The sequence below is a fragment of the Rutilus rutilus genome, assembly GCF_951802725.1.
Source record: "Rutilus rutilus genome assembly, chromosome: 9".
NCBI lineage: Eukaryota > Metazoa > Chordata > Actinopteri > Cypriniformes > Leuciscidae > Rutilus > Rutilus rutilus.
In genome coordinates this window covers 23,345,150-23,372,645 of record NC_140223.1, presented here as the reverse complement: position 1 = coordinate 23,372,645, position 27,496 = coordinate 23,345,150, and the positions used below count along the sequence as shown (strand labels likewise).

Here is a 27,496-nt window from a genome sequence, read left to right as displayed (position 1 = left end):
ATCCATATTTAATTTACAATTTATTCAGTGAAGACTGTGACGTGATAACTTTATTCAATCAAAGTATATTTCCTAGCTCTTAGCTCTACCTGAAAATCTTAAAGCACTGTTTACAAGGTTACATGGGTCAGAAACAATGAAAACAATAACCTTTTTGTGCATTTTTGCAAGGAATGTAAAAATCTGAACCAGTCTGACTGGGCCAATAATGAAAATATTTATTTGGAGATTACATGTATGGTCACAATATAATAATGTTAGGTGCTATTAATTGTGATTAACTACAGAAAAATGTGCGATTAATTCGTTATTGTTCAATCGATAGACAGCACTAATAAATACACCATGCGATTTTGTGTGAAAACCTTTTTTGTGCACATAAGTAAAAACACTTGTACTAAGATGTTACTGAATGAGACCCATTGTGAGAAAAACAAAAAAGAGGAAGAGAAAGAGAAAAAAGAGGTGAGAGAGAGAAAGAGAAAGAAAACAAGGCAGAGAAGTGGAGTTTTATAAAGCAGAGTGGCGCTCTGAGATAGAATAACATTCATGCAGGGCAGGGGTGTAACTCTTCCACCTCTTAAAACACACAGTCAGGCTGTGAGAAAGCATATTTGTTTCCGGTTTCAGTTTGAATGGTAGCACTTAGCACCGGTTTGCGAGCGGGAGTGGAGACATAGTTGAAGACCGTATCTCTCAGATGCACTCAGATGCTCAAATTAATCTGGCTAAGTGTTAGAGCCGATACGGTGAGGATGAAGATCCCTAAAGCTCCTGAAGGATCTCCTTTCAAAACAGCCCAAATCAGATCTTCTCTATTTATAGCACAGGAACGGGACAAATGTCTGAGGCCTCCCACATTGATGCGAACATCAAGATAAACACACTAATGATTGGTCTTTAAAATGAATATTGAGAGCTGTGAAAGTGTCACCACGTCAAAACAAGGTCTGTATCTTCGGCAAGAGAGCAGAACTTCATATGCTTCGACAAGAGGAACATTACAGCCTCTAATGAGGTCAAGGACACCTTCCATTTATGAGTGCAACATTAAATTAACATTTTTATAATATGAATATTAATGTTAATAAGAATATTATTATATTAAGAACTAGAATATTAATATAATATAATCCTAATACTATTTTTGACATTTTACTTGAAAACAAGACACTGTAAAGTTGCATCCACTGCATTTAAAATAAATAAATAAATAAATACTTAAATTAATGTAATAAAAGTATCTATTAACAAATGTATTTATTTGTTTAAACATAAACATATAAATATAAATATAAATATATAAAAAAATGTTATTACGAATATTAATAATCTTTAAACATTTATTTTCTCATAGGCTATTTTTAAACAATATTAATAAAAGTGCATATTATTATACATATGCATGCCTACTATATTCTTAATATTATTAAGCATTATTAGAAATTTTACTGGAAAAAAATACAATTTCAACTAATATGCAAACCTTTATACAATATTAAGGTTTTGTAAAATAAATGTATTTATAGTTAAATAAGTTATAATATATACAATTTTTTTTGATTTTTTTTTAGTGTACTTTCCATCCCCGTTGTATTTATGTATTGCACAGGAAATAGCCAATGATGCATCACTTGAGTAGCATGAATTTGCTAAAACCCCAGTGCCTGCCTCAATAACCGAACACGGGTTATTACGCGGTGCTGTCGCACAGAGAGGGGAAAATAAAACGAACGCCATCTGTTAGCAGGTGCCATGGAGTTCAGTTTGGGGCAGACATCAGGCTACACGGCCCCTGGCGACCGACGTGGGAGGGGCCACATCTGCTCCGGCTCTGCACACGGTCAGCATGCAAGACCCCCTAAAGCCATTAAACAACACCCCTTCTGCTCATTCTCCCTGCTTTTTAAAAGCCTTTACTGTAAGCCCACCCAGCACTGGGGTCATCACTTTCTGACCCGAGTGTGTGTGCGTGTCCTGTGAGAGAGAGCGTGTAGGCGGAAATCTGATCCGATCATGTTGCCTCTCTGCTAAGGCGGAAAAATCAGCATGGACCCGAGCATACATCTGTTTCCAAGAGCTCCCTGCCGGCTTTTACATACACAGCACTCAGGTGGTGACTTACAACTACAAAGCAGAGGAAAGTTTTAATGAGCATAATCAACTGCAAGTATCAATTTTGCCCAAGATGTTTCTTCTACCTAGGTTTGCGTTCTGAACAGACAAAGTGTTTCTCTTGTGTTGTCTTCGCTCGAATGCACACAAAATAAAACATACAGCATGACCAGTGCAGTTCAATTCACAACACAACCAAATGACTCTTGAGCAGTTTCTTTTAATAAATTATTCAAAAAGATTCATCAGAAGTCCTCAGTTTTAATCAATCTAACATATAAATCTGTCATGGCATTTACCCAATTAACATCTGACACACTTACTGACAGGGTGTTGATAAATAGTTTAAGATAGACATTCATCAAAAAGTGTTTTGATGTATATATAAAAAAAGAGTTATATAGCATAGGTTATTTATATATGATAAAAAGTAAAAAATAAATAAAAAAATAAATTTGCAAATCCTTAAAAAAATTATTTATTTACAATTATAATTTTTTTGTTTATTTATATAATTTAATAATAATAATAATAAGAAGAAATATTATTATTATTATATATTTGCAGCAACCATTACAACTACAAAAACAACTACAAAACATTTTAATGGGCAGAGGTTGCACTTGCATAATCAATTTCAAGAATCAATTCTGTCCAATATGATTAATAATACAATTATTATTATTATTATATTTATTATACACTATAATAATAATAATAATAATACTTTAGATTATTCAATATATTATCATATTATTCAATAATAGCATGTTTTTATTTGGTATTCTGTATTTCATTTTCATTTATGGATTGTTTGTATAATTGTCTGTTTTATTTGATCTTATTCTTGTGAAGCGCTTTGAGATGCTTCTTTTAAAGGCACTATAGAAAATAACGTTTACTATTATAGTAATTTTCATTTTTGGGTGAACTAAATAGGTCAACTGTAATTTCACGTTGACTTAATACAAAAGTCTGCATTTAATCTCAAAATGTAATTAATTGTTGCGAAGGAAGCAAAAATGACATATTAAAGAGATCTTATAGGAAAACACTCCTTGGCAAGAGTTTCTTGGTCAACCAAGTTGGTCTTTCCTTTAAAATTGGTTGAAAAAAGGGTTAGTTCACCCAAAAATGAAAATTCTGTCATTAATGACTCACCCTCATGTTATTCCAAACCCGTAAGACCTCTGTTCATCTTCGGAACACAAATTAAGATATTTTTGATTAAATCTGAGAGCTGGATCACTCCTCCATAGGCTTCTAAGGGATTGAAACTGGCTGGCCCAGAAAAGTTATTAAAGATATCGTTAATATAGTCCAAGTGACTACAGTGGCTCAATCTTAAGTTTATCAAGCGACGAGAATACTTTTTGTGCGCAAAAAGTAAACAAAAATAACGACTTTATTCCACTATTCATTTCCTTCTCTCTGGGCCTCGAGTGAGTTCACGTAGTGTAATAGCTGTGTTGTACGTCACACGCATCACACACATGACCAGCGTCGGCCAATAGTGAGCCTACGTGTGACGTGCAACACAGAAGCGCTGCGCTATTACACTACGTGAACTCACTCGAGGCCCAGAGAGAAGGAAATGAATAGTGGAATAAAGTCGTTATTTTTGTTTACTTTTTGCGCACAAAAAGTATTCTCGTCGCTTGATAAACTTAAGATTGAGCCACTGTAGTCACTTGGACTACTCTGATGATGTCTTTATTACCTTTCTGGACATGGACAGTATACCGTACATACATTTTCAATGGAGGGACAGAAAGCTCTCGGACTAAATCTAAAATATCTTAAACTGTGTTCCGAAGATGAACGAAGGTCTTATGGGCTTGGAACGAGATGAGGGTGAGTCATTAATCACATAATTTTCATTTTTGGGTGAACCAACCCTTTAAGAAGCCTGGTAAGGACATAAACACACTAGCATCCAAAACACAACATACACCGAACATTTTAATAGGGCTAAACCTCTCACTTCCTTTCCAACCTGTCTTTAAATGACATCTAAGGTATAAGGTCTCTTTATATCCTCCCAATCCAGCGGAAGCTAAAAGCTTCCTCTCTTTCTAATGATGGTAAGAGCCTTGCAAAATTAATAGAAGTAATGAGGTCCCCTGTGGAGGAAGCCAAGTTGATCTTGAGAGTCAGACCTCTTTTTAGATCTCTCAAGTCCTGCTTTCTCTTGGACTTGGACTGCTTTCTCTTGACTCTTTCTTCCTCCACCTATCCACTCAGCCAAATCCTGAGCGACTGTCTCTATCTTGAGCATGGGCATTAAAGCATACCGCATCTCCCCCAACACCAGTGTTGAGAACTACACAGAAATGCCTCTTGAAATCCCTCTGCAAGACTCTCTGGAGATCGGCTCCTCTCACTGCCATTTTTTTCACTCAAAAGCCATCTTGATAAGCTATTAACCTTCACAAAAGTGGAGGTGGAGGTCTGGTGTGCCATGTTAACCAGTCATTAAGACTCCAACACTGACTCTGATCGTAAAGCCATCTCAACTCATCTAAACGTACTTCATTGCCTTGACTTCTCCAACATTCACCCATTAAATGGTGACTAAAAGCAGTTATGTATAGAGAACAAAACAGGTTTTTCTATATATATATATATATAGTGTAGGGTATAGGGTGCACGTCTCACGTACTGTTATCTGAGAGCACAGCCGAACACACTCAAAGATCGCACGCAGAGAGAGAGAGAGAGAGAGAGAGAGGTGTGTTTCAGACAGTGCTCGAACACAAAATTGATTCCTCTTTCGTGTTTACTTGCGCTTGAACATACAGAGAAAATTATGTCAAAATACCTGTCCCGGAACGTATTCTCTTGGTTATGTCATAAGTGAACAGTTGAGAAAGAAACCGGATGTGTGTGTCAGTAGTATATTTGGTCCGTGCATTCGGTCTTAAAGTGACAGCAACCTAATATTCCTGTCATTAATGTTAATAAAATTAAAAAAACATCAACATCATCATCATCTACCATGTTCGAGAGAAAAGAAGATAGCGAGGAGATCAGTCAGGAGGAAAGTGATTATATCAGCTTGTAGGATAAGTGTGCCATCTGCCACCAGACCAAAAAGGTATGACCAGTATGACCAGAGTCCAGTTCACAAACAAATGACTCTTACAAGCAGTTTCTTTGAATTAGCAAAAAAGATTCACACGTCACCAGTTTCAATCAGTCTAACAAATTAGTCGCTGAAACTGTGATAGCAGTTAACATACTGACAGAAGGTTTACTTGACAATGAGTTGTTTAAGATACATATTCAAATAAAAAATAAAAGAAATATAATAAGTTACATAGCATGAAATATTTATATATTTTTAAATAGTAAAAAAAAAAAAAAAAATAATCTTTCTTTCTTTATTTTAATAATAATATTTGTAATAATAATAATTAAGTAGTACAAGTAGTATTAAGTAGTATTATTTTTATCAATGTTATGTGCCAACAACCTAAAACCGGAATGTTTTGGAAAACACTGACCCAGACACATGATCAGACACATAGAGGGGTTTCATCACAATAGCCCACAGACCCATCAGAGACCCCTGTTCTTTCAGTCTCCAAAGCCTGTTACATGTAACAGGAAGCTCAGCTGATTAACATGATTAAAACATCCTGCTCTAGGGCCTGTCGACCACACACAGGAGGCAGCGTCGAGTGACAAGGTCAGCCAAATGTCAGCATGAGTGTGTGTGGGTGCGTTAACTGCATTACTTGTGACTGGTGAATGTTGACCAGAGAAACAAGTGCCTCTTTACATAGAGATCTAAATGGTAAAGACTAGATCTAGCAGGTGCGAGTCTGTATGTGTGTGTGCAAAGAAGGCGGGCTTCTTGGTGAGCAGCCAGGCATCAGGTCGATGCAAAGCAGGAAGCAGAGGTCCACAGCCCTTGCGCTGCAGTTCCTGTTCTCTGCAGGGTATCGCCTTCTCAGCGTAGCTGTCTAGAGCCACAGAGCCAACACCCAGCGCCAAATCACTCATGCACCCTCACAAACACGCACATATTCACACTCACACGCCGAGAACAACTCTCTATGTACTCAAAACCATCAGCCTTTCAGTTTTTCAAATGACCAAAAGGCACTATTTCTAACCTTTCATAAATGAATAAAGACATCTTGAAGGAATACAGCAGAAGATAAAATCTGAAGTGTGTGAATTCTGAGCCACAATTGCACAAATATTGACTTTTGTTTAAACAGGTTTCCAGGACACGCCCCTCGTCCGTCATTGGTTCTACAAACAGATAGTCCCGCCCTAGTGTCTCTAGGATAGGAGAAAGTGTCTTAACACTTAAAAAGCCACAGACTTGACAATAATTACGTTATGGCCAATAACCAACAAATGGCTGACATTAAAATGATTTAGTATTTTAAAATAATTAGAAATAAAATTAATTGTTGTAAATGCTACATGCAAATTTACATTATATTATATAACATTATAATATACTGTATGTTCATTTTGAGGTTTGCTAAAAATTACATTTAACAGTGTTATATTATTTGTGCTTTTACAGATTAATGGCAAATGTAAAATAAATAAATAAGTAGTGGTACAATGAAATGTTCAATCCTGATCAATAAAAAATGTAATCTAATTTCAGCTGATAACCAATATGGAATTTATATCATTCATCACAAGTATTTCTGTTTTAATAAAATATTGCTGTGCACAAATATGTCAATGATAGCTGTCATGGCTCTCTCTCCCTCCCTCCCTCCCTGTCTCTCTCTCCTCGCTCTCACCAACTGATCAATCAGTCTGTCAGTGGATATGATGCAGGGCAGAAAATGGAGAGGCTGCGGGAGGGAGCCGGAGCGAGTGGAGTGCCGGGAATCCTGGAGCAAAGGCTGACGGGAAATTTCTGCGCTCCGGGGGGCAGCAGGAGCGACTCGGTTCCATAAACAAGGTGCAGGATCGGTCAATAGGTTCCGTCACTCAGCGGGAACAGCGAGTCACCATGGCAGCGCCACAGGGCCTGTTTATAATCAGGCTTACTGGGACCGAAAATATCAGTGCAAGGGAGAATTGCACAGCATATAATCCACTAACGAGTCACTGTCTTTCACGATGCCGCTTCGAACACCTGTGCCTGGTTTTTGGAGCATTGTTCGATGTCAGACTCACCTGTTTATGTGGTCCTCTCAGGATGTGAGCTCTGGCCCCCTCACACGCCGTCCTCATGGCCTCCAGAGACGGAGTCCCCAGCAGATCTGTGATCAAGTCCAGCTAGAATATAACAAGGAAAAGAAGAGTAGATAAGTGTTGTATATACAATGACTATAGAACAGCATCTGTAAAAGTTGCAAACATAATACAAGCTCTTTGTACGCAAATACACACCTGAGATCCAGGAATTCGTTTTTAGCTACTGTAGTATTTTTGTTGTTTTAAGTACTAATTTATCTAAAAGTATATGATTTACTAAAAGATTGAAGGAGCACAAAGACTCATTTAAGCAAGCAAAGACAAAATTCAAATTTTTAAATAACCAATAAGAAAGTCAGATGGTATGGCATCCACCAATCACATAACATGTTGGGTAAGTGATCACTCATCAGGCCAATGGCCTCTGTTCTTATTTGTAAATATGTTCAACATCGTATTTAAAGCAAAATTTATTTAAAGAGAGAGAGTGAGTAACACATTTTATTACGGATCTCAGAAGGATAAAGCATACACATATATGTAAATAAATTACAAATAGAAAGTCCTGATTTAAAACAGAAAATAACTCAATTTAATAAAAGAGGAGGAGAAGGACGAAGGGAAAAATATGAGACTAGATCCATGTTCATGATCTGTACGCAAAACAAACTAGAGCAGAACCATGTTCAAGTAAATCAAATTCTTTACTGGAGAGAATTTAATGAGCCTTAAAGGGAATGTCGATGTGCTGTCGGTGCACATTCAGGGCTGTGGGGACGGAGCTGCGCGCACACACACACACACACACACACAGCCAGAGGAACAACCAGTCCCAGAGCCTCTGACACACTGCAGGGCCAGTATTATTAGAACGCATGGCTTATAATTTTCTGTGTGAAATTTGTATCTATAGTCATACTTCTCAAGACATTGTTTCATGTTACTCCATCATATGTCATGAGATCTATGAGATTCTACACAAAATAGAGGCCTCCGTGTACATGCTAGAGACATGCTGTCTAAGCCGTGGTGGTGTTGCTTCTGCCTGCACACAGCCTTCAAGGACAGAGGGCTTCTGGGTCGCGGCCACACTGGGGCTTCAGGACAACAGAGCCTTGAGCTGCCGCCACTCTCTCATTAGCATGGCAGTACTTCATTTGCCAAAAAAACTGTACGTTAAGGTCACACGCTTAACATCAGTGTCCAGGATTTTCTGTTTTCACTAATAATGTTACAAAGCTGGGAATCTATAATAACACTACTAATGTAACTTTTCTTGAATTTTGAAATACCGATCCATTTGATTAAATTTTGTTTTTAGAATTTAAAAACGAAGATACAATATATTTTCCATTCAAAAACAGTACCGGATATAGCAAAGGTTAATAGCAAAATGAATGGTAAGTGAATTGAGAATAAATAAATATTTAATACCATAATACCATTTGATCTCTGATAACAAATTACTTTTAAAAATTGTAATGTAGGCAGATACATTTTCTGTAAAGCTGCTTTGTGTTGTAAAAAAGCGCTATACAAATAAAAGTTAATTGAACTGAATTGGATTGAATAAATGTATAGGCAAAAATCTTTAAAAAACTGTATTCTGCAATAAAAAAATATATTTTCACCATTGCATTTTTGTGAAAAACAGCACCAGTTGCTGTTACTAGCAGCATCATATGCACAACGTTTTTAGTGACTTAATGTGACAAATATTGGTGACACTTTACAATAAGTATCTTTACTAAAGCTCCATTAGTTAACATTAGTCAATAAAAATAGAACTAATCATGTTAGCCCATTAAATAATATTAACAGTTCCAACTTGCGATTTTCATAATGTATTAGTAAATGTTAAAATGAATGATAAATGCTTTAGAAGTATTTTTCAATGTTAGTTCATGTTGACTAATGTAGTTAGCTGTTAACAAATGGAACTTTATTGTAAAGTGTTACCGAAATATTTCACGTGTCAACACATGACTTCAGTAGAATAAAATATCCTATAAAGTACATTTTAAATAGTAACTTTTCCATTGAGGTAAAAGCCGTCAGAATGTACACAAGTTGTTACAATCACGGATCTTTTCGTAGAGAGTTTCTTATGCATTTGTTTTGAAGGTTCTTGCAATTTAACCCACACAATACATTGCGGTTCCTAGCCAAACCTGTTGGAAACCTGTTGCCCAATGTTTTGCTTACTCGCAGAGTCGCCCTAGTCAATTTTGGCAAATGCTGCTGAACTCGTCTCTATTTCACACATCTGAGATGCCAAATCATCCACAATCATACTGCAATGAGAGCAGTTAGAAGTTTCCTTTTACAACATGTAATACTGCAGACTGTAAGCTGAGGAAAAAGTCAAAAGACACAAAGTGAGTAGAATATGTTCCTAGATTAAGCTCTATTTGGCTGATAAGAATGTTGTTCCAAGAACAATAAATAATGTTGACAGGAACATGTTCTACTTGTATAAATCACATTGAGCTGTGTGAAAGGGCCCGTTCCTGCCTACAGATCGTGTGCTGAGCATGAGCGTAGGTGAATACCTGTTGGATGGGACTCTGGGCCTGGAAGAGGATGCGTCGGCCAAGCAGCTCGGCAAAGATGCAGCCCACAGACCAGATGTCGATGGCGTTGGAATAGTGCCTGCTCCCCATCAGGATCTCTGGTGCTCTATAGTACTGCGTCACCACCTCCTGGGTCATGTGACGCGACTCGTCCAGCTCCTCCACTCTCGCCAGGCCAAAGTCACAAATCTGTGTGCATATTACCATTATTCGCACGCTTATTAGGTTGACGTGGAGTCTGCAGTGTGCATGTATTGACAGGGATGGAGAAGATGTTGAAAAATGCTCTTTTTTTTCCCCAATAAATCAAGCAATAAAAACAAAACCTCTTACTCTAGTATCTCTTCACTCTAGCCTATAACATGATGTCCTTCGTTGTCTGTTGTTTTTTTTTTTTATTGGTTTAGGTGAATTTATCATTCTTTTTAGAACATTGTACAGCACATTGGTCAACTGTGGTTGTTTTTAATTGAGCTTTATAAATAAATTCAGATTGAGGAAATTAGGTGGAGAGGCTCATTCACGTTTTAACCAAAAAGATAAACACTAAAAGCGCTATATAAACACAAGACCCAATTTTCCATCATCTTGAGCTGCTTGAGTGCTCATGGGGAATAAATAAATGAGAAAAATATCTCTGCCTTTTCTCTCCACCCTCTCTCAGAAAGAAGGCACATAAGAGCCTAACATGCATTACTAACAATTTACCCAAGCAGCTCCACCCAGTATATCCCAGTGGGATAATTTTAGGCCTTCCCATAAGACATATTCAAATCCTGCAAGAAACAATAAAACATGCACTTTATTGAAATGATTTCTTGTTTTTTCTTGTTCCATCCACTGAATGAGTGACAAGGCGGTGCTATGTGGTTGCTAGGTGGTTAAGTCAAAAGAGCCTGTGTTTCCCATTTTATAGTCAGGACTCCATCCATGTATTTTAAGTGAAATCGCATAAAGAATGCTAGATGTCAAAACACATAAATTATGATCGAAACACATTTATAAAATAAATTCCTAGATGTGCACTCAAAAGTTCATTATTTATTACCATTGTAGCATTTATTCATATTTTGAATTATATTTTCAGTTTTCATTTTACTTTTGATAAGTTTTAGTAAGTTTTTATGTGATTTTCGGAAATGGGGATTAAGGACTAAATGAAGCAACGCATCCTTTTCTGTGGTCCAATAGCATAATCTATTCCTGCTCTCCCCTCAAGCGCACTTCTCTTGCTGTTGGGTGAAGTCAGCACGCACATACATCGAGAATTTATCTCTTTCTTTATCTCTCTCTCTCTCTCTTCCTATATCTCCCATATCACCTTTGCTTTCTCTTTTGTAGCTGAGCTCTTGCTATGGGATCCAAAATGAAGATTTATGTCAGGAACTGAGCAGATGAATCAATCCCAAGAGGACCCTGACCCCCTGGAGCCAGAGATTGTGTGTTAGTGTGTGTGTGTGTATGCTGTAGACCTGGCCTGGCCAGATAGATATGAAGCGTCCTCGGAAGAAAGGAATTATAAAGCAGAATTCAAGGCCCATAGGCTAGAGTGTATAATGCTAAAATAGCAGGAAAGCACAGAGACAAAAGAAGCCAGTGCAATAGAGCTTAAACAGTCAAAATCTCATATTTATCCAACAAAAAGTATATTACACGTAAAAGCACAGGTAAATGTGACATTTATTATAGTGCTTTATGTAAAGATTGTTTTAAGTTAATGATGGCTTTTTATGTTGAAAGGCTATAATTACTCATTTCATCCTCAGAAATTGACCAAATAATCCATTTAATAGAGACATTAGTTGCAGAATTGGTAGATACTGGTTTTCATCTATAATATCTTTATGTTGTTGCTAAATTAATTTGGAGATTCAGTGTGAAAATAATTAATATTAATATGAATATTAGGTGTGATTAATCGTGATTAATGACAGAACAATTAATTACTTTTTTTTTTATAAAAATGAAATCACTAAATTATTATAAACAATTATCTTTAAGGACAAGTTCGGTATTTTACACTTAAAGCCCTGTTTTCAGATCGTTTCTGATGAAATAGAACGGTTAAGATTCAAATTTGGACACATGCTGCTGGCCCGAGAATTTTCGGTTTCTGTGGTAGCACCCCCCCCCCACCTCCACAATGGCGGCATAGGTGCACTGGAACAATCCTTCCTAAAACAAATTTCAATCTTAACCGTTCTATTTCATCAGAAACGATCTGAAAACAGGGCTTTAAGTGTAAAATACCGAAATTGTCCTTTAAGAGTCCGACTACCTGTCAGGGTCAACGTGCGTAAAATTTCAGAAATAATAAATTAAATCCAACATCCAAGCTGAACTATCAGAAAAGACAAAATGTACATTTTGACTAGTATTTCACTAACCTTGAGCACACAATTGCTGTTGACCAGTAGGTTACCAGGTTTAATGTCTCTATGCAAAATGCCAGCTGAGTGTAGATACTTCAATCCTGTGGACACAACATATACATCAGTCATCAAAGACATTTTGTGGACACAAACTGTATTGATATGAAGCATATGCTGTGCAGGTTTCTTGTTTGCTTTGAAATCTAATCCAGTTTACATATAAACAGACTTGTGCCCTATGGTGGTAACTTCACTCTAGGATGTAATAGAGCTTTGTGTCACTTCAAAACACTGTTATACGCGTTTCATGTGATTCATTAGGAATAAGGTGAACTGGTCCCTTTGAAACATGTCAGTTGTCCTACAGTAAACAAAATATCAGGAAGGAGATTGATTGGTTCTCCCACTCCCATTCTTACACTCTTCCTCCTCAATGTCTCTGGTGAGAATATGATAGTAAGGAACATTAAGTGTGTGTGATTGTCTGCACGTTTCTCTACCCATGAGATCTTGGTGAAAAAAGACTCGGGTGGAGAATGTGTGTCTGACCTCTGAAGGTGAAGTTTGAAGATTTGAAATAAAGGGCATAGTGAGTGTGTTTGTGTGTGTGTGTATCTCACCTCTGAGGATCTGATAGAGAAAGACTTTGACGTGGTCAGAGCTCAGGGGCTGTGGAGACACGATGATCTTATGGAGGTCACTCTGCATCAACTCCGTCACCACATAACTGCGGTTATGTCAAGGGAAACAACCATGCCAAAAATAACAGCAGGAAGTTCACACATACAGTACCAGCAGCGCTTCGAATGATAGGCAGTTTTAGCACTCATCTAAAAACAGAGCCAATGGATAGGGAGGTCATGGGGAAGTGGAGAGGGTGAATGTGAAGAGGACTAGCATTTGTCTAAAGCGCCTCTCCTAAACTGGAGCACACAGTCAGGAGTATTAGTCACACATTGCTACTTCTTTTAATCACAGATTTTACACATGCAAAATATGATGATGAGGCATACATTATACTCCAACACCATTTTTTTTAGAGCTGTTTAGTAGACTTTAGTTGCGGCTTTGTGGCGTAACCAGCAATAAAAAAATAACTGTTTTCAAAACAGTAACAAGCTACTGTTTTCTTTGTTAAACTTGTTAGTTTACAGTTTAATATGGCAAAATGTCAGACCAGACCCCTGTTCTAGAATGATCTTTTCTGTCATTCATGTCATTGTCTTCATTTTAGTGAATCATTTTTTGGATGGTTTGTGAGCCATCAATTAATCATTAAATAAAACTACATATGTGTCAATATATACGAAAATTACTTTTAATATTTAGAAAACTTTTCAGCAAAGTTTATAATATATACACACAGACTAGGAGTGTAACGGTACATGTATTAATTCCGAATGGTCATGGTACGGAGTACGGACGTCGCGGTTCGGAGCATACAGTCAGAAGGCAAATACAGTCTCAGGCGATCCACACTCCAATCCAGAAGCGCATGATAATGCAACGCTGTTTGCTAACCACCGCAACAGGAAAAAAAAAGCAGAAGAAGAGACAATCTAAACCCAAAGCAACCCAAAACAAGAGTTCAGATGCAAGAGCTTGCTAGTAGCCTATACGCTGAGTTTCTATTCATTTTTGTGACGCCCTCCAAAACTTCACGGAAAGGAAACTGGGACGGTAGAAAGCTGGATCGTGTTGGTTTTCTTTATTTTAAAAAAAGCACAATGTTTGTTTTTATTGTGAGTGTACACAAATAAAAATAGACCCTTTACAGTTTCTAATGATGTCTTATCTGTATGACCTGAGACAAAATCATTTGGCATTTTGCCGATTTGTGTTGTGGAAAGGTGAAGTAGGCTCAGATGTAGATGGCACTTTCTCTAGCTCATCTTTCTGTAATTTCCTGAATAAGCATAATATTGAACTTTGTGCATCTGCCATTGCCACCGCATGTTACTAATCTAGTAACTAATCTCTACATAAGTTTTAAGTTTCATTATTCTATTTATTTTGTACTTTTATAACACATGGGATGCTTTTCAGGTTTGGAGCTGATTGTGACCAAATACTTTTTTTTTTTTTTTGCCCTACAAAAAAAAAAAAAAAAAACTATGCAAGAGTGCATTCTGTATAGTGCACTCTATATACACTATATGAGGCTGTACTGTACCAACTACCTCAGGGGGACTAAATGCTGCTAGGTGGAATACATTTTGCACTACTGTCTGTTCAAAATAAATGAAAGGAAGCCTAGCATTGGGAATTTGTTGCTTTTTCCTGTTGTACCAAACTTGTATCGAACCATGACCCCAAAACATATATTTAAATATAATTATTAAAATATAAATAAGTATTTTTTGGGGGGGGGGATTTTTTTAATAATTTACTTTTTTTTTTTTATCATCTTATTATAGTTATTCTTGAGAACAAAATCTCCAACACTGTTTAGTTACTTTGAATTTACAACAAGCAATGCAAGTATCATTATTGCTATTGTACACCTGCAGAAAAAAGAAAGTGGCATTACATTCTTCTGAAGACGGACAGCAGGTCCTAACACCTGTTCTGCCAAACACATGGCACTGGGAGGTTTCGCAGAAACATCAGGGTGTGATGATGTGGCAATTACACAGTGATGAATGTAGATGTTGAAAACACACATGGAAAGTGTTACAAAACAGTCAATGAGTGAGCTGAATCCAAGAGAGAATGTAATCCAATCAACACAACTACATTTACTATAATTCATTGTGACCATCAAAAGCTCAAAAAAAAACGTGGCATTTCCATGTCTAAGGGCAAAAGAACATATAAGACCTCTATTATAATTCCCATAATATAAAGCACACAAAGATGAGCTACTCTTTGACATATGGTCCAGCTAATAAACACAAACTGGAGAACTGACACTTGCGAGTATCTAGGTCTGACCTTTATGTGGCATAATATGAATATTATGTTGAATAATCTTCACCTGGAGACACACATTATGACTCATTCATGTGCTAAAGAACGAACAAGGAGCAATTATCTGCTTCAGAGCTACTAGTCTCTCAAAACAAACACCAACTTCGGCAATCAACACATATGAGCGCAGACTCAACACGTCTGCTGTCAGAAAATACGAGTGATGGAGAAAGCGTAGGAGGACTTCCAGCAAAGACAAACCGCCTGTGATCTTCCTTTTATAAACACATAAAGATGAGCCGTTCTCTGCCACTCGGTCCAGTTGAGCGTTCGCACTCGCTGGTAGAGAGTCATGCACACGAAGCTACACAGGGTTTGACAGATGCAGATCTGTGGTTAAAAAAAAGCCCATCCAGTCATCTACACTGTGGCCGAGTCAGCAGAGGCAACCCTCCTGTGTGTGTGTGTGTGTGTATGTGTGAGATAACTACAGCTGAGCATGCAGGACTGCTTGATTGACTGTCTGCTGGGACAAGCTCATCTTCTACCCACCCCTCGGTTTCCCCTTAAGATTCTCAGCTACAAGTGTCACAAGTATTTTCATGCCATCTTTCACAGTGTCACTGCAAATTGACACGGCTTCTTTTCGCAGCCTTGGATGCATCTCTCTTCCTCTTTTTGTGTCTCTTAGGCAGTTTTTTTTTTTAAGTGCTCTCTACACATTTATGCCCTGTTTCACAGACAAGGCTTTACAGTCTAAAATGCATGTTTGAGCTTTCTGAACTGAAAGCAATTTGCACTAATATACCTTCAAATACTTCAGTGTCATTGATGTGTCTCAAGATGCACACCAGTAATGTTTTTTTGTTTGTTTGTTTAAAAATGTACTACTTAAATGCCCTTATTTAACTAAGGCCAAGTCCTGGCTTAGTCAAAGCCCTGTCTGTGAAACCAGGACTTAGTGTTTTAAAATAATAAACTTGCAAGTAACTAATCTTGCAATCATTCACATCCTGCAACATAACTAAAAAAAACTAAAAACCATTTTCATAACTCCAAAATTAACAAAAATAAATTGAAAATGGCCACAAATTAGTTTTTAATAATCATTTTTGTTTAAATTTAACAATATGAAACTTTTTTTAACACCAGATAGCACATAACTAATCAAAACTAACAATTTAAGAGTTAAAACTAACAAACTCTAAAATAAATTGAAAGATTAATTAAATTCTTTATTAAAACACTACAATAAAGGTGTGGTCACACTGCAGCCGAAATCTAGTCATTTCAAAAGGAATCCACGCAATCGGGAATTTAGCATGAGGGCGATATTTTGTAATGGGTTGGTCACACAAATTTGCCACATTAACCAACACAAAGTTGCTTGATTTGAAAGAGAATTGTCTGCAAGCTGTGCTTCATATATCACTACACTTTTAACATCTGACAATCACTTTTTTGCTCTTAGCAAATTTTGCCAACATTTCACTAATGTGATCACACTGAATAATTTAGACTCCACAGGATACTTGAGCAAAAAACTAGAAAACTAGCATTGTGGCGGCACCTTCTCTTCAGAAAATCTAGTTATGTCCCAACAATTTGACAGCTTATGGACTATAAATAGCCAATTCTCTCCCTTTTTCCTATTTGAGATTTTCACATCCACTATTAAACAAAAGCAATATTTGTTTCACAGCTCTTTGTTGGGTAATAAAACATTACTACACTGCAAAAGGGCAGCTACACAAAATGGATTTCTGGAGTATTTAGTAAACTTAGTAACTTGCTAGACGTGGTGTAACTTATCAACCACACCATTTACTAATTAACAAGTCAGTAACAGCATGCTAAAAATAAGTTACTTTATACTGCATGACAGCAGGTAAAATAGTATTCAATGTTGAAAAGACAATTCACCTGAAATTAAATCTCTGACATTTACTCAACCTCATGTTGTTTCAAAGCTATGTGACTGACTTTCTTTTGTGGTGGTTTCACAAAAGGCGTTTTTTTTAAAGAATATCCTCGCAGCTCTTTTCAATATTATGACAATAGTGAATGAGAACTAGGGCTTTTTAAGCTTAAAAAGGACAAAAGAATTGCACAAAAGTATTCAAAAGTGGTTAATAAAAAAGCCTTATGGTTTTACATGAGGGACACACACAAAACTGTTCAGACTACACAATATTTTTGTCTGTTACGATAGTCACTGTGTCAGATTATGCAATTTTGACTCCTAAATTCTTGTCATGTCGTGGACATGAAACACGTCAGACTACACGTACAGCTCAATACAAGTGGTTTTGCCAGATTCAACTAAAAAATGTAAAAAAATTTAGTGACTTCTGCAGTCTCAATATTATTCAACCCCCTGAATAGAATCCCTCACAACAGCACAAATCTGTAAAATAGGTTCAGGTTCAGGTTCCTTTATTTTATACCCGTAGGTAAATTAGGTTTCAGTGAACAAGTTCAGGCTGTTTCTCATTCATATCATAGACAATACAATAGACAACACTATAAAAACAACACGAACCACTAAAACATTATAATAAATCCATTACTTCATCTTATTACTATTCAAATAATTAATCACTATTCATATATTCAAGCACACCTGATGCAACTAATAAAGGGCTTCATTAGTTGCACCAGGTTTGCTTGAGCTAGAACACATGAAATACCTGAACTGGCTAGGTTTGTTGAGTGTCACGTTTGACTGTATGTTAGAAATATGGCCAAGATAATGGTCCAAAAAGTTTAGAGAAGATATCATCGTAATAACAGCAAAATGGTGTTCTACTAAGTATGCTAAATGCTTAGTGTTCTAACTTAAGATGCTTGCCATTAAGGGGTTGAATAATTTTGAGACTGCATAAGTCATTAAACGTTGCTTTTTCAGTTCAATTTGGGAAATCCACTTTAAACAGTTGTGTTGAGCTATTTCAATGAATTTTGTTTGATATGTTCACTGCAAACAGCTGAAAGTCTGTACATTTTGCCAATACACCTGATTTGCAGTGGGGGTTGAATGATTTAGATTACAACTGTATGTAGTTGATCTATTACAGGCGTTTCAGAATCAGAATTGTGGGATTTACAACATGTAGCCAGCCACTTCAAAGTAAGTGGCCGGTGGGGAAAAGAATAGAGTAAACTTTTGAATTACATCAGATATCAATAAAACACGTTGTCAAATTGTATTTGAAACTAAAGGATTATTATTGCCGTTTCCATATAGAAATCAGTGTGTAATTTTGTATTTTTTCTAGTAGCCTACTATGTGTATTTAAATATCAGAAACATAAAATAAACATGATATAGTTGAAAACACAGAGCAGTTGTGATCTGTGGTTGTTATACATGACAAGTGAGAGCGTCCGTATCTGGCTCAGCGGCAACAAAAGTGCGAACACAGATTTAAATTTAGCAGCTGATGACGTGATGCACTGAACGTTCTAATCACACCTGTGTGATCGTGTCAAATGTGAAAATATAGATTTTTGTCATTTGGAAGCTGCATTCAAAATCCATCTTGTTCAAAAATTTGAGGGTGCACGTGCCCCTTGGTTTGAATGGGCATGACACCTCTCCTCTCATGTTTCAGCTATAAAAGCACACATCATCTGGTTGGTGAAGCTTGCTCTCTCTAATTGGCTATTGCGGGTATCCCATCGGAGGCATGTTTGATATTTACGATTTGGGATTGGGAAGGCACCGACTCGATTGGGAGCAGTAAAATAATTGTAATGACACCACACATTTGAGGAATTTCTTGGATAAAAATTTGGTTCCGACAAGCCTTGAATCAGGCCACATATTCAGGCTCCCCCTCCTCCTCCTGATTGAGCAAAAAATCTTCAAGTGTGTGTCGAGCCTCACCAAGACACCCCATGTCAAACAGACAGCGCCAAAATCGGGCTTATATCATGTAGTCTGAACCCAGCATAAGTCTTGCAGGTTTAGAATGACATAAGTATGAGTAAATGAATGCTCAAATTGTCATGCTTGAGTGAACAATCCCTTTAAAAATCACACCCTTGAGACTTTTTAACCAGGTAGGGTTTTTCAAAAGCAGATCTGCGGAGAGCTCCAGGCAGACCTCCACACGATATTTCGATAATCGCCTGAGAACAGAGGGCTTTTGTCACGTGCCTAATTAGCCTCATGCAAATGACGGCTATGCTTGATTGCTTCACTGAAATGCAAATTACACATCCTCCGAGCTCGGTTCTCCGCAGACACACACACATACTGAAGAGATGAATGGGGACTACAGGAGTGAAGTCTGTGGCACTCCGTCGGTTCTCTGTGGCCCGTGACTTTTTCTTTCTCTCCCGTGACTCTCTCTGTCTCCCTCCCACTAAATTAGCATTTAACCAGTGTTGCCGGATCACTTTGCCAGCTAGCACAGCTTGACTGTGGGTAGAGGTGGAGAGGCACCTGTGGTCTGGAGCTCCCCTTCAGAATGACTAACTTGACAGTTGAGGGTTACAGAAGGAAGTGGAGTGATTCTACTAAACAAGTAGCAGTAAACAAAAAGACACCTGCATGTATAGTGTAACACATACACACTTTGCTATATTAAGACCGAAATCAGAATTAATGCATAAAAAAAATTACTTTAATATTCACAATGCTTCATTGTGTGCTTTCAGAAAATATCTTGGTAAATAAACATGAGACTCTTAATACTATATGTAAATATACTATAGCTGGTGTATTTTGACTATATTTGGAAGGCTATTTGTCGAATGTATAGTATAGTGAAATATTTGCTCACTGTATTAGCATGATTTAATACATTTATTTTTTTAACACATTAAATATGGCAGGTACTGTGTCTTCACATGCAAAGGCATTAGCCTATCATAAAACCATTTACACTAAGATGTCTTAAAGGTACAGTAAGGCAAACAGCCAGTTCTCCGGCGCAGTGAACTTCGAGGAAAAAATAGAAGTGTACGATATGTTTCTTCAACGAACAATTCATAGCTATTCAAATGTCTCTCTAATTTCACAGTCCACAGACACACCAATCCATCATTATTAATGCTTTAAAACATGGTATATGACTATTCTCTCTCTGCCACACACACAAGCCCACCCACAAACATGCTGCACATGCACACATACAAATGCAGCTCACACTAGGCCTACACACACATAGCTTCGTGAATTCGTAAAAACACGCACCAAACACACACAGAAAGGGGGGCTTGGCCATGTGCGAGACTGAACACGGCTTTCACAAAGTCCCCTCACATAATAGCTAGGTGTAATCGTTGCCAGATGCAGATGGAGGGAGGCGTATTTCACAGCTTTGCTGGGTGTTAATTGACCTGCTCGGAGACCTGGGGGGGAGGGGGGTAGTGCTAATTCTGCTGCTACAGTCTTTTCGGTAATTAAACCCAGCGCACCTTGCTTCTGTCAGCCCATTGGCCATTGTAGCCTTTTATCTTCCACATCCTGAACTTCCTGCCTCAGCAACAGCCACAGAGAAACGGGACTGGTTCTGCAGGTGAAGTCACATTTTAAGCTTCTAAGGAATCATTGCAGAACAGCAGAACAAAACACAGATGACTATAGAGATGTCAAAAGTGATGAGGAATACCTGTATGGTAGGTAACAAAGCAGACACATGCCAAACGCACTTTAAAAGGCGTATCACAAACAGCCATGCGAATTCAGTCACTGGCAATAAAATTGAATCATCGATGTCTTTGTCCTTAAAGCACACATGACTCATTCACTAATCATGAAAGCAATCTGTATTTTTTGAGACTTCTCACACCTTCCCAGAAACCCAGAAGAAGAAAAAAAACACCCGCCGCATGATGCCCAGCCAAAACATTTCAGATCATACCACACAAATGCTCACTGGCGTACCGTGCTTCACATGCGAAATAAAATAATGCAATGAAATAAAATTCTCCTTTAAAAACGTACCTGTCTCACCTGTACCAAAACGACCAAACTCAGAATCACCTCATCTAAATGCTGTTACAAATTTTTTGAAACAGCCTTGTGTGGCGTTGGCACTGGTTAAAAAGCACTCTTTTAGACATACCACAGAGAAATCCACATCCTCCTAAACTAGCAACCTCGTGACAACTGTATCAAAGACGTGGAAGATGAAACAAGAAAGTTGCAGATGCATTAAAAACAAGCTTGACTTGTGTTCAGCACACAACTCGAAAGGTTGCTTCTCTTGACATTCTCAGCTTATTCAATAATAGATGCATGATAGGGCAGCGAGTAGCTTGGCAGGTACTGACAGAACTGTTCTTGCTATAAATAGCCTGCTAAGACAGCAGTGGTGTCCACTCGCCCTCAGTGTGAAAGAGGTTGTGCTGAACACTGCTTGAAGTATGGATATTTTACTACTGATCATAGCATCAAACTGATCAAACTGCCTGTCCAGCCAACACTACCACTGGCTCCACCACAAAAGTTGACACATTTTATGTTTAGCAACACATTTTATGTATTTAAATGTTAAGTTCTTTAAAAACAAGTAATTGAATACAAACAATTGTTTTATTCAACAAAAGGTTTACACACCTATAATATTAATGCAGGTGCAAATAAATACAAATGTATTTGTTGTCATTTTATTCTGAAAGGAAACAATCATTAAAAGTAATAAAGTAAATTTTATTCTCAGACACTTTTTTAAAAAATCATGTATGCTGCTGAAATTAAAAGCACAATTTTTAAGGTGCGGCCAAAGAAAACGTTGGCAGGGAATTTAATGTAAAAAAAAATAATACAGTTGAACCCTGGTATTTTAGGAATGCGCAGCTTTACTGATCTACAATACTAGACTCTAAATAGCGATTCTCATGAAAAAGTCACAATGCAACTACAAAAGATGTTTGTCCAAAACATGTACAATTAAAATAAGCGCAGATGGAACTCTCTCCATCGCCCCCCTGTCCTACCCCGAGTACTCTGCTGATTTATCCGCTTAGTTCTCGAACCGACCAAAATGCGCATCCCTGATGCATTTGTGTGTGTTCCTGCAGGACCGTGTTCCAGAAAAGCGAGCGCAGGCTCCAGTGGAGGAGAGCCAGCACATCCCATCCCTGGGGATTCTGTTATGACACAAGAACACAAGAGCACGTGTACCCACACATGTACTGTGGCAAAAAAAATCTCCTACTTATACAGCATACTGTATATATAGAATAAAATATAGGGAAGAATGCTCTCATATACTGTACATAGTTGAAGCATATTTGAGTGTGAAACCCAGGTCATGTAACTAAACCACTGAAAGAGCTTTGAAGCTAAGCTAAGTTTAACAGTAGAAGAAAGTCACAAATATAACAAAAAACAACCTATTCAAAGCACCATAAAACCACATAAACAAGAGTCGGTTCTGTTGCGAAATCTAGTGAACTGCCTATAGGGATTCCAAAGGCCATGTAACCGCATAAGTGACCATTTTAGCAAGTCTGCACAAATACAGTTCTATGCTACGTCCTACCGATTTCAATAGAGCGCTTATAAATATTGGGCCCTATTTTAACGATCTGAAACGCAAGTGTCAAAGCGCACAGCGCAAGTAACTTTGTGGGCGGGTCTTGGCGCTGTTGCTATTTTCCCGGCGGGATAAATGACTCTTGTGCCAGGCGCAAATCTAAAATGGGTTGGTCTGAAGTAGCTTCATTATTCATAGGTGTGGTTTGGGCGTAACGTGAAATAAACCAATCAGAGCGACATCTCACATTCCCTTTAAGAGCAGGCGCTCTTGTTCTAAAGCGGATTCCTATTATAACGGCGGATTTGCCAGGCGCGCGCCAGGAGCGCTTCACAGCCGAGGAGAGCAACGCTCTCGTCAGGGACGTTGGGGATGGAGAAACACACCCAAATTAACTTCGGTTAAACAGGCGTATGATAATTTGGGTAAATGTGTAAGCTAGATGTATGCTTTTATAATAAATTATCTATCTATCTATCTATCTATCTATCTATCTATCTATCTATCTATCTATCTATCTATCTATCTATCGTAATAATGTATGATTTGCAAAAATGAAAACTGCTGATTCTGTGTAGATGAGAGAATCAAAGTGTATGTTGTGCACACGCTACATTGATTATGGCCAAGCATGCGCCCTTAAAATAGCATATGAATAACATGCGCAACGCGCCACTGACTTTAAACAATTTTTTCCTGGTTAGTGGCGCAATTGTTTTCTAAACCTGCAAAGTAGCATGAAGGAACGTTTGCGCCGGAACACGCCTCCTCTTTGCGCTGAACCGCCCCGGGGAGCGCAAGTTCATTCCCTAGTTTAGCGACGTGCTTCTGTGGAGGGAAAAGCGCGCTTTGCGCGGGTGCAAACTAGGAATGATACATGCGTCAGTGTACAAAGTCAATTGCGCTGGGTGCAAGATAGGGCCCATTGAGTGAAATAGCTCATTTACACTAAGCTTTTTTTAAGTATTTTAAGTATTCAATGACATAAATTTATTTAGAATTGACATTTCTCTCATCTTGACCAACACATTTTTTTAACGGATGTTCTTCTTTACAAAGAATAAATATATTGTTTGCTTGAGGTTGGAAAACACTGCATGACTTTTAAATCTGAACAGGTTTTAAAACACAAGGCTTCATTCACTTTTGGTTAGAGAAAAAAACTGGGCATCGTGGACTAAACGACTGAGGATCACACACTACCAGACTTTTAAGTCGTTCTGAAAATAACGAATTAAAGCAGAAACATGTGAAAACAAATCGGGGGAAAAAATCACTAAAAAAGTCACTATGCGATTTTCAGTCAAATCTGTCAACTTGGACTGTCCAGAATCTGCAGACTGGCTCTGACTTTTGGCAACTAGCATTGACTCATCCAGACTGCAAATCATGGCTAAAGTTGAGTAGTGTATACCAGACTTCAGAATTTGTGCAAAATGATGCATCCTAGGCAATATAATTAGCATATAATTGCCTATCTTAGCCTTCATATTGTTGTGAGTGCACCTATATGCCTTATAATGCTCCCTTTGCAGGCAGCACACTAGGTTTTGAAAAAGAGCAAGAGACAAAAAGTACATTCCCGAAGAGAAAGGGAACGTTTATAACACAAACAGTGACTGATTAACCGAAATGCTTTCACCGCAGGCGTCTGGTAAAATGCAGCGTATATGAAACTGCAGTCGAGCAGTCAAATAAAGAAATAACAGCCATTATGACAAGGAGCATCGAGCACAATTCACACATCAGTCACTCAGAAAGACACAATTCAGCAAAAGATATAATTAGCCTGGAATACACAGTGGCAGTGATGTATGAAATAACCTTTCCAAACAGGTCTGCTGAGGGCCAGCCAGAACCCCAGGCTCTAGAACATTTTTTTTTTTTTTTATTAAATTTGTGTGTGAATGGTACATGTACATGTTAAGGATCACACATTTTTGCATGTCTAACCGAGCGGTTTTCGAATATACGACTCACGACACTAAGGAGCCGACCGCATTGATGTTTTGTTTCTTAATCCATTCAAATGAGCGCACAAAGGTTCTACTGTGCTGTGCGAAAGCAGAAGGATATGATTTTTTGTTTAATCCATTGAGTAAATAAATACGTTAAGCAGAACAAAGATAGTGGCACTGAGGGGGAATATTAGCCTATCACACAGAATATGAATGTTCCTCTGCACCTGTGTGTGTGCGTGTGTGTGTGTGTGTGTGTGTGTGTTTATAAGTGTTTACAATCTCTAATTATGCTGCTTCTGTAGAAGACCATAATGGAAAATGCAAAAGCCTTCACCACACTGTAAAGGATGAAGATAATTTTACAAACCGAAACATTTTTAGAGACACAGCTTCTCCCTTTTTATTACTTTAAAGGGGACATATTGCACTTTTTTAAATCATTATATTTCTTGCACAACTGCCAAAGTTTACGACGAGCATTCAAACTTTGTGTGCACAGACTCCTTGTGGGCCTGGTCAAGTTTTATTTTAGTATTATTTATATACTATTATACTTAGAGATGCACCGATCGACTGGCCAGGGACCGGAATCAGCTGATTTTCCACGTGTAAATAAGGAGTAAGTGGAGCCTACATAAGCCTTAAATGCGCTTAAATGGTTAAATACACACAAAATTATGCCAGAATGCCCGTCTTGGCGAGTATTCAGTTAAACAGTCAATTTTGGAAAATAAATAGTGGAGAGATAATGTTGTGTAACAGTATATTGGCTCCGTGCATAAGCTCTTAAAGTGACAGCAGCCTAATAAACCTGCTGCTGTCTGTCATGTTAATAAAAGAACAAAAGACAAAGAAAATCACTCTCTGTCTCTGCTCTTGACTGAATAACTTGTGTAACTAATTGTAAGCATTGATCTGTATTTAATTTTAACAATAAAATCTATTCAGTGTTATTTTACATTTGATTACTTTCATTTCTGTAGAATTTCTTACCTGAATATACTGTATACCGACCTGAAAACCTTAAAGTTGTGTTTATTTCAATTAATTGCAATTGGTGCATCTCTAATTATACTAATAATTAATATTTTGAATATGAATATTTATAACGTAATGTGATATTTTTTATATTTTCAGCTTTCATTTAAGTTTAATTTTGCATATATTTTCATTGTGCTTTTGTAATTTCTAATATTTATACTTTATATTGTTTCAGCTTTATTTCAATTAAGTAAAATAACTATAGCCATATCATAACACTGTATATAAAAACACTGGGGGCCCTATTTTAACGATCTGAAACGCAAGTATCAAGCGCGAAACGCAAGTAACTTTGTGGGCGGGTCTTGGGCGCTGTTGCTATTATACCGGCGGGATAAATGACTCTTGCGTCCGACGCAAATCTAAAATGGGTTGGTCTGAAGTAGCTTCATTATTCATAGGTGTGGTTTGGGCGTAACGTGAAATAAACCAATCAGAGCGACATCTCACATTCCCTTCCGCTTGTTCCATGGCGGATTGCTATTATAATGGCGGATTTGCCAGGCGCACGCCAGGAGCGGTTCACAGCCGAGGAGACCGACGTTCTCGTCAGGGCCATAAAAGACAGAGAAGTTACATTGGGGATGGGAGAAACCCACACAAATTAGCTTCGTTAAACAGGCGTATAATAATTTGGGTAAATTTGTAAGCTAGATTTATGCCTATTTTTCACATCTTCATGGACACAACAATGATTTCCCTCGTGTGTTAATATTTTTCCTTGTAATAATGTATGATTTGCAAAGATGAAAACTGCTGCTGTGTAGATGAGAGAATCAAAGTGTATGCGCGTTGTGCACACGCTACATTGATTATGGCCAAGCATGCGCCCTTAAAATAGCATCTGAATAACATGTGCAACGCTGTTTTCTAAACCTGCAAAATAGCATCAGGGAACGTTTGCGCCGAAACACGCCTCCTCTTTGCGCTGCACCGCCCCCGGGAGCGCAAGTTCATTCCCTAATTTACCGACGTGCGTCTGTGGAGGGAAAAGTCCACTGTGCGCGGGTGCAAAATAGGAATGATACATGCGTCGGTGTACAAAGTCAATTGCGCTGGGTGCAAGATAGGGCCCTGGGTCTTAAATTATATGTGATATTTTTCCCTCCTCTACCTGAGCCTTAAAATTAAACAGCATTTGCATTTCAGTATGTAAATGACCACTTACTATGATTGGCTAACCTCTGTGTACTGGTGTAGTTTACATTTACACTCATTTTGCCAACCATATGTTAATATCTTCATTTCATGTTATTTTTACCACATTTATAACATTAAACTCTTGTATTTAAAAAAGCAAGGAAAATCCTGTTTCCCACGATATGTCCCCCTTAATCCTGGAGCCGAAATGGAGAAATGCAAGCATGCAATATGATTGAATGTGCATTACATCTCAAAGCACTTTTAAATCCAAAAAAATCTATCATTGTAGAGAGCTTAAAATGTATGTTGCTTGGCATGTTCATCCATTCTTTAGTGGATTTACTCACACACAGCATTATTTAGTAATGTTATATGTCTTTTAGATGATTCCAAACACTGTGAAACGAAGCCCGATCCAGACCACAGCCAGCGGTCACGCTGCATGAGAAACATCTAAAAATACAAAAGCGCAGGATAAATCTCCAAGCAAATTAACACAAAAGCCTTTTTTTGTTCCTGATTTTGAAAAAGCTAAAAATCCAGCTAATTTAAGAGGAAGACTCTCCAGCTCAAATCATAGAAAGCCTCTTGGTATTTGAAAAAAAAAAAAAAAAAACTCTCAGAAAAGTGGCTTACAGAGTGCATATCGGGTGACTGGGCAAGAGCGGCAAACGGGGAAAGCGTGTAATTCCACTTATTAAATTATATACC

General features: G+C 37.7%; 1 protein-coding gene across 1 annotated transcript in view; it reads right to left on the bottom strand.

Moving 5' to 3' along the window:
• nlk2 (nemo-like kinase, type 2) overlaps positions 1-27,496 on the bottom strand; it is a 76,092-nt gene that overhangs the window by 10,303 nt on the left and 38,293 nt on the right. The window contains exons 4-7 of the mRNA XM_084419768.1: positions 12,859-12,965; positions 12,254-12,339; positions 9,846-10,055; positions 7,273-7,374 (exon numbers count right to left, since the gene is read on the bottom strand). Of these exons, the coding sequence (XP_084275894.1) occupies positions 7,273-7,374; positions 9,846-10,055; positions 12,254-12,339; positions 12,859-12,965 (505 nt within the window). The remainder of the gene's footprint in view (positions 1-7,272; positions 7,375-9,845; positions 10,056-12,253; positions 12,340-12,858; positions 12,966-27,496) is intronic.